We start from the raw sequence: 7,545 nt of genomic DNA on the forward strand, positions 1-7,545 counted from the left end.
ACATTCGATCAATTAATTCCACAATACAATATTTAATACAGATTAGTTTAATCTTCAGATTTCTATTTCCTGTAAATTATTGATTTATCCAATGATTTTTGAGTAACGAATTTCCCAGAAATTTTCTCTATACTTGAACTTACATTGGCGTTGCATTGCTCGCAATGAGTATAGTTTATCTCCACTTGTTCAGTCTGAATGAGTGGCACAACAGAAAGACGTAAACGAGAGTAAAATAAATGGTGTGAAATAACTGAGGGAATTAGGAACGACTGGTGCTAATACTCACATCGAATATATCAGGTGGTCCACTATTTAAATACCGGCAAGTCTGGATAACAGCTACTGCTGGAATTATCAATATTGGAATCAACTGAATGGCAGCCCCAAGCTGTTTCGCCCAAACCGCCCAATAATCACGATTTGTCCTTCTGTAGCTGTAAAGATCTCGAAAACTGCTGCTCTTGAAGAGAGTGATGCTCAACACCTTGAGGATTAAATAAAATAATAATCAAAAAATTATCATTCCAAGGCCCTATAAAAAATTGAATGTCAATTGATATCAATGAGAATCATGAACTCTACATTCATGATAAAGAATTGGAAAGTGCAAAAATTTCTTGAAAGAGGAAAACTCCTTACCATGAGCGTAACTGGTAGAATAACATTCCACGTAAATGAGAGTAAAGGTCCAGCCCAATGCCTGAGACAGCGTCCAGTCGGTGGAAATAATTCAGCAACCACTGCCTCCCCAGTGTGAGGACGTCCCCTCACAGCAAAAACAGCCCCAACTTGCACCAGATACAGAACCATTATCCACCAGGCACCACCGACAGTGTAATCCAAATAATAAACCACGTAGATACCAAACTGCAATAAAAGTCCATCTATAAAACTCATAAACTAGGAAAAACACTGCCAATTGTTTTATACATAAAAAAAATGTTCTCGCACCGATTCGCTCAGAGGAATGAGCACATACACAATTTAAAAAATCCAGAAAGTAATTAAGCAATTAATGAAGACGTCGAAAGGCTCTCCCTGATCTCCGTAACTTGAATATCGAGAAAAAGGGCATTATTCCTGGTGTACCCGTCGTATCTGGTGAGTACAGTATGAGGGATAAACATATCGATAACTGAGTCTGCCACATGTCCCTCACCCTCTCTGGAAGTGGCCCTGGTCTTCACGATTTTCCTGACACTATTTGCAGGATTATCCTGATCCCTGAGAGTGACACTGGCCCTGAGAACGCAGGGCCAATCGAGAAGGGGATCCCAAGGTCCCTCCACCACTTGTAGACATCCAATTACATTGCGATCCCTCCACCTGTCCCTTCCATTCAAATAAAGCTTCATCCTGAGTGCATATCCATACTCTCTATCAAAAAACACTGGACTGAAGATGACAGCGTCACTCTCTTTGGCAGCTGTCATCTTCTCCTTGTACTTGTCAATTCGCCACAATAGTCTGCCCTTGGAGACGCCATTAGATGAAGGCCACTCGGAGATGGTTGAGTATCTGGAGTCCCTCTCGTCTTTGATGAAGATATCCTCAACGCACTTGACGACGTCCATTACCTGATCCTTCAGACACTTTATCATTCCCTCCTGCTTGCCGATTATCTCCACAAGTGTCTCGAGCTTCTCGGACAGAATCTCGTGCTGTCCAGCCAATTCCTCACTAGCTTTGCACCTCATCTCCAGCTCCAATTTCAAATCATTCATTTTGATCTTGTGCTCATCCCACACATCACCGATTAAGACACTCTCTCTAGCGACAAATTTTTTGAGGTCTTTGATCTCCATCTCGCAGTTTGACAGCATCTCCAACTGTTTGTTCCTCTGCTTCACCAGTGCTCCTTGCACAACGTCCAGGCGATGAGTCACGGCGTCGAAACTCACACGAGTTCGACCCTCAACCTGACGCAAATCATCATCAAGAGTATTTATTCTTTTATCGAGAAATGATAGAGCTCTTCTGGAAGTGTTGGCCTCGGTGGAGAGGTCTGCTTGAATGGATTTGGAGATGCTCTCCATGTTGGCGAGTCTTGTCTTTACGAGAGACGTATCCGTCATTATGTGTTGTCTTTCGGACTCAGCTTCCCTCAGAGTTGCTCTCAGGACATTCAGCAAAGAGAGGAGTTTCTCGTGGTACTTCGAGTCGTCAGAGGCCATTCGATAATTACGAGGAAGACTACTGTACTCCGGATGATGGATCCTGGTGCAATATTTCTCGTGATGTCTCAGGGATCTTCTTGGAAAATAGGCACCACATTTCTTGGTGCACTCCTGAAGAACTGACCCACAGAGAAAGAGATGCTCCTGGAGGAGACTCTCCTCGAATGATTCCGTGCAGAAGTAACAGGGGATTGAGGATGAACCCAGTGGCTGGGGCACACTCATTCTGTTGTGGTAACCAAGGACTCGATATTTTCCTTTTTTATGGATTTTGGGGGCTTATTACTTGGACTATCGATTGTCTGACCTTTTTTCGACACGCGATACCGCAGGACTGATGGGCACGGGGGATCGAGTTAGATATCGTGATTGAGATAAGACCTGATATCGTTGTATTACGGTTAGTGGGTCGATCTGGTGGGAGTGATAAGATAAGAGTTGATGTCATCTTTCAAATATTTGGTGCGTGTTATTTCATGAAATTTCAATTTCAAGGGAATCGCGGAAGTGTGTGTTTGTTTTATGAATTTACACTGATGATAAATATCACTGATAAGAAAATGTCAATGAATCTGTAAATCGGTCGGTCTTTTGACTTACCTCTGTTGCCATTGGGAGTCCTAGGATGTAACCACATGCACAGCTGAAGAATGTTATCGTGGTCTCCCAGAGTTTCATCATTTTAGTGTTGATTGCCATTATACCGGTTATTACACAGTGCCAGATTGCAAGCTGTTGAGTTGTAAATTCATCAATGAGAATAACTTAATTGTTTTTATTATATAATCATTTTTCATAATTCCTCGTTGTAAATATCGATTTTCTTTCTCAAATGTTAAATTAATAAATGATGAAGTATCATTAAATTAGTAATTTAAGTTAATTTAATTCTTCAATTGAATTGAGGAATTATTATTGGAAGATTTACGATGTAGTCATGATTTATAAATAAAGTGCAGTGAATGTGCGATGAAGAGGAATAATTGAACTGACCTGTTGAGCGATTCCAAATAAAATGAGAATGAAGTAAAATAGAACAGCCCAGAATGGTGACACCTGTTCAGTGCCCAAGACAGCGAGGGTAGCTGGCACAAGCTCAGTGGATAATCGAAGTGCCTGATATCCCGATTCGATGCTGAGATCCGCCCCAGGTCTGATGGCACGTTGGCCAAGTAAAAATGAAGCGTGAGACATAAATCTCTCTGGTGTGTTGCCATACCCTGAGGGAGGAGGCTGGCTCACTGGTCGCATGAAGATATACCCCGATATTCTCTCTGTCGAGCATAAAACATTCAAATATGACACTGCAATCCCCATAAATTTAATCCCAAGGATAATTCTGTAGTGAAGTGGTACAACGAGATAAATCCACCTCTTCAGCCATTTTTTAAAAATATCTCAGAAATTAAAAGGGTCGGGAAAATTTTTGTTCAGATTTTCTCTGTAGGATTGATTAAGAACTACAAAAATGTTAATTGTATGAAAATTTTGGGAATCGGTTTCGGAGATTTTTTGCATAAATACAGTGAGGGCGATTGATCTTCTTACTGTACACTGTAGAATTGAAATCATTAATTACGGGGATTCGGGGTGTATTTACCGAAAGTACTGGTCGTGTAGATGTAGCCGTGGTATCTCAGAATTTGCACGCAGGTGTTGGCTAGGAATGCTGACAGCAGAAGGACTACAAAAGTCAGGACTATTACGAGACTTGTGTCGCGTTGGAGGAGGTGTTTGTGTTTGTTGTGTGCAGCAATCTGTAAATTAAAATAGACGTATGACTTATGGTCACATTATGGATTTGTTATTAGGGATGGATGCATTTTTGTAAATGAATATTAATTGAATATTAATTGTATGCAAGTTAATTCTCATTTCATTGTTTTCATCTTTCATTTTTACCTCATCCATTTATTACTTATAATTTATGTAATTAAGGACAAATATTTATTAGCACATCCGTAATTGTTTCACATAATGTTTTCCATCAATAGATTGAATTAATGATTATTTGATTGAATACCTGCATTGCAGCAGCTCCGAGGAGCCCCCACGTTAGAAAAACCTCTGATGAAGCTGCAACCCACGATCTGTTGTTGATAAAAAATTCATTCCACACAGTTGCAGGGAATAATTGATGAATAGTACCAGCTGGAGTCAATCCCAATAGTTTTGTGCATAGAATGAGAGTCCCAAATACTGGCACCAAAGTAAAAACGTAGACGACTTTCCCGTAGGATCTCAAACCTGGAGGAAAAAAGTGTTTGATGGTAGTAACAAAATACTGAATATTTATTATAACTTAGTAGGTGCTTAGTATAAATGTAGGTAGAACTGACCTTTGCTGAGGGATACAAAGACAATCATCCAGACGACAGCGAGATTGAAGGCAACTTGGAATTTCAAAGTAACAACACTGGGATTTGGCTCGTTGAGATGATGCCTTTGGAGGACAACACCACTGAAATAATCAGGTACTGTCTCGTGGAGTTTAAAAGGTATCGAAGTGTTGACAGGTTTAGCATCTTCTCTGTACAATGAAAAAGGCTCTGCCCACCGGTATCTATCCTGTTTCGTAATGAAGGAATCCCTGAAGTAGACGAACATCCAGGATATCCCTATAATACTGTAGATACCGATGAAGGCATGAGCTACCAGGAGAGCTATTCCAACTCCATGAAAAATGGGTGATATTTTCCACATGTCAACAGCACCAGCTGCCAACCGCTGACCGAGACAGACTTGCAATGTCAGCAGAGGAATTCCCAGGACCAGGGATAGGACCAAAAATTGCACGATAAAGTTTGCTGGAATCAGTAAGTTAGTTCAATTCCTCAATAAAATATATTGATTTTTTATCGATTTGTTTTCTGAGTGATCGGAAAGGGATGTTTACCACCGAATTGAACGCTGAGGATGGCAAACCTGCTGATGTTGAAGAGACCAAGGGTGCATCCTAGACAGGCTAAGGCTGGACTGAGGGCATGGGGCCATTTTCCCAGGGGATTCTCCTCGTCTTCCTCGTCACTCTGCTCTGGCTCTCGTTCTGATTGTCTCTGTCTTTCGCAAGTCCTGAAAAATTGAAATAAATCGTCCGTCAATCAATCGATGTATCAATTATTCATTGGGCTTCAGAGAAAATAACAAAATTGATAATTCAGTGGTAATGATTATATTCATTAGAGATTTAATTATCCACTTGTTTTTAGTGGAGAACTGGCGCATTTTGTCTTGAGTTTCATTCAACTTCTGGGGCACATTTGCTGGAGGTTTCTCACGATCGATTGCGCTTGAGTAGTCAATCCCCTGTGGTATATGTACAAACTCTGATGGTAGAGCAATCGATGCCACGTGAAAAACAAGTCCACCACTGGGTTTTGTACCCCCGTTGTGCAATATTAAATCATACCAGGTAATCCGACAGGGATTGAGCAACAATCAGAGGATTGCAATTGTCATCTATGACGAGTAATCCTCGGGTTATACTCACTGTAATAAATTGATTTCAAATCAATAACTTCGAGGTTCGGATTTACTTCACTCTTTTTCGTTTTTATTTTTAACCATCGGCATTCGCTACATCGGAATTTTATAAAAATGGAATAAATAATAATAACTATTTCAGAAATATCTCATAAATATTTCTGGGATATAAACATCGGGTATATTAGATTATTTATATTTTTTTTTATATCATCGTGCTATAGAGATATTAAAGATTATTAAAGTTGAAAAGTGGAATTCAATTTTTTGGATGATAATTATCGGTTGTATTACAAACCAGCAGTTGAAAGAATAAAAAATTGTAATGAATATCGTTCAAAATGTTGTTCAGGTTGGTGTCGGGTACCCTGATAAAAAATACCGAGCAAAAAGTGGGACAGGAGAATGAAAAATTATGCGGGCGTCCCGGAAGTTGGACGTCGCGCCTTCCAGGTTCGAATAATAAACCCCAAGTCGACTTGTCCTTAGTTAAGCTATGGTTCACTTATTTCAAGCTGTACTCCATTACACCCACTGTCACGTCTCTTCATGATATTTCCTTCGGTAAAAGAGGCCATTCATTCAATCTTCGATTTATTCGTCCGCGTACGAATCAATCGCAGAGCGAATCGATTACAAATTTATAAATTTCGATCCACAAAAATTCTTCAAGAGGAATTCGTCACAAGAATTCAAAATTTCACCGAACTAATTACTAATTACTCATTTCGATTCAGAGGAGAAACTGGAATGAAATAAATTTTCATGGACTTTATTATTCATTGACGATAAATTAGTTTCCAGGACTTTTTTTCGAAAAACATGAAATTTTTAATTTGATATTTCTATTATATTATATTTATATGTTTTACATTATTAATTGGTTTACATTTTTATAATTAATTAAAATCTCTGGTTAATTGTAATGGAAATGTGAGGCGTGAATTGAGAATAAATTGAGTGTAAAATGGCGTAATGTGTTACGTCTGATGAATTATTAATGGATAATTGATCATCGATAATTAGTGTCTCGCTAAATGCGTAATAGAATCAGCGGACAATAGGTGAGAGAATTTTTCCAGATGTACAATTGCTTACGTAAAGATTGGAATTAGCGGATAGATATTGCTCTAATCATTGATATCATCAGTACGAAATGGGAGGGCATGATTAAGCGGTTTTATCTCGGACAAATTAGATTTTCATGATTTCTTGACCTCGAGATATTTTAGACGTATCCCACAATTAATTCAAGGTTCCCACGTACAAAACACGCAGTCTAAAAATGATTTTTTCAATGAAATTCACTCTATCTAAATCGGCATTTTATTACACCATTAAAAATTCCACAGTATTCCAAAAAATGTTGAATTTAATTCCGAGAAATTTCTAAATTTTCTTATTTTTCTTTCTAAATTAAATATAGCATCGATTTCCAATGCCGCAATTTTAATGTAAGTAAATAGTGCTTGAGGTAATTCATTTGAGAATTAAATTGGGATTCCCGGAAAATCATAGAAAATCCCGGGAAAATAAAAAAATTGTAAATGGATTATGAATTGTACCTATCAAAACGCAGACGTCGTTGGCTGTAGTAAAAATATTCTCGGCACACAACAGAATCGTTCATCCTGGTGATATCGTTGACATGCCAAGAACTCTGGAAAAACCAATAAACTTCCTCTTGGATGTTTCGAGTGCCCTGATACCTCAATTTCCCGAGCGCATCTTCCCTTTCATGTCTGACAAACGTGATTTCACTATTTTTCTACTCAAATCTATCCCCTCGATCCCCGCATCATATATTTATAATCAGTATTTATAATCATTACGCCACATGCCGATAGAGAAAGATTGAATTAAAAATGAAAATAGATATCCA

General features: G+C 38.7%; 2 protein-coding genes across 3 annotated transcripts in view; both read right to left on the minus strand.

The window, feature by feature from the left end:
* bdg (bedraggled) overlaps positions 1 to 7,545 on the minus strand; it is a 28,931-nt gene that overhangs the window by 1,600 nt on the left and 19,786 nt on the right. Inside the window, exons 4-12 of one of the 2 annotated variants that reach the window (XM_011316267.1) lie at positions 5,077 to 5,252; positions 4,520 to 4,987; positions 4,204 to 4,427; positions 3,781 to 3,937; positions 3,174 to 3,454; positions 2,781 to 2,912; positions 643 to 870; positions 290 to 487; positions 144 to 194 (exon numbers count right to left, since the gene is read on the minus strand). In XM_011316267.1, coding sequence (XP_011314569.1) covers positions 144 to 194; positions 290 to 487; positions 643 to 870; positions 2,781 to 2,912; positions 3,174 to 3,454; positions 3,781 to 3,937; positions 4,204 to 4,427; positions 4,520 to 4,987; positions 5,077 to 5,252 — 1,915 coding nt within the window. The remainder of the gene's footprint in view (positions 1 to 143; positions 195 to 289; positions 488 to 642; positions 871 to 2,780; positions 2,913 to 3,173; positions 3,455 to 3,780; positions 3,938 to 4,203; positions 4,428 to 4,519; positions 4,988 to 5,076; positions 5,253 to 7,545) is intronic. The other variant, XM_011316268.1, reaches the window with a different exon arrangement.
* On the minus strand, positions 979 to 2,497 carry Traf-like (TNF-receptor-associated factor-like). The gene has a single exon (XM_011316266.1). It carries the CDS (start codon positions 2,403 to 2,405, stop codon positions 1,008 to 1,010), a length of 1,398 nt encoding a protein of 465 aa, XP_011314568.1. The 5' UTR covers positions 2,406 to 2,497; the 3' UTR covers positions 979 to 1,007.

The sequence above is a fragment of the Fopius arisanus genome, unplaced genomic scaffold, assembly GCF_000806365.1.
Source record: "Fopius arisanus strain USDA-PBARC FA_bdor unplaced genomic scaffold, ASM80636v1 scaffold00006, whole genome shotgun sequence".
In the NCBI taxonomy this organism is placed as follows: domain Eukaryota; kingdom Metazoa; phylum Arthropoda; class Insecta; order Hymenoptera; family Braconidae; genus Fopius; species Fopius arisanus.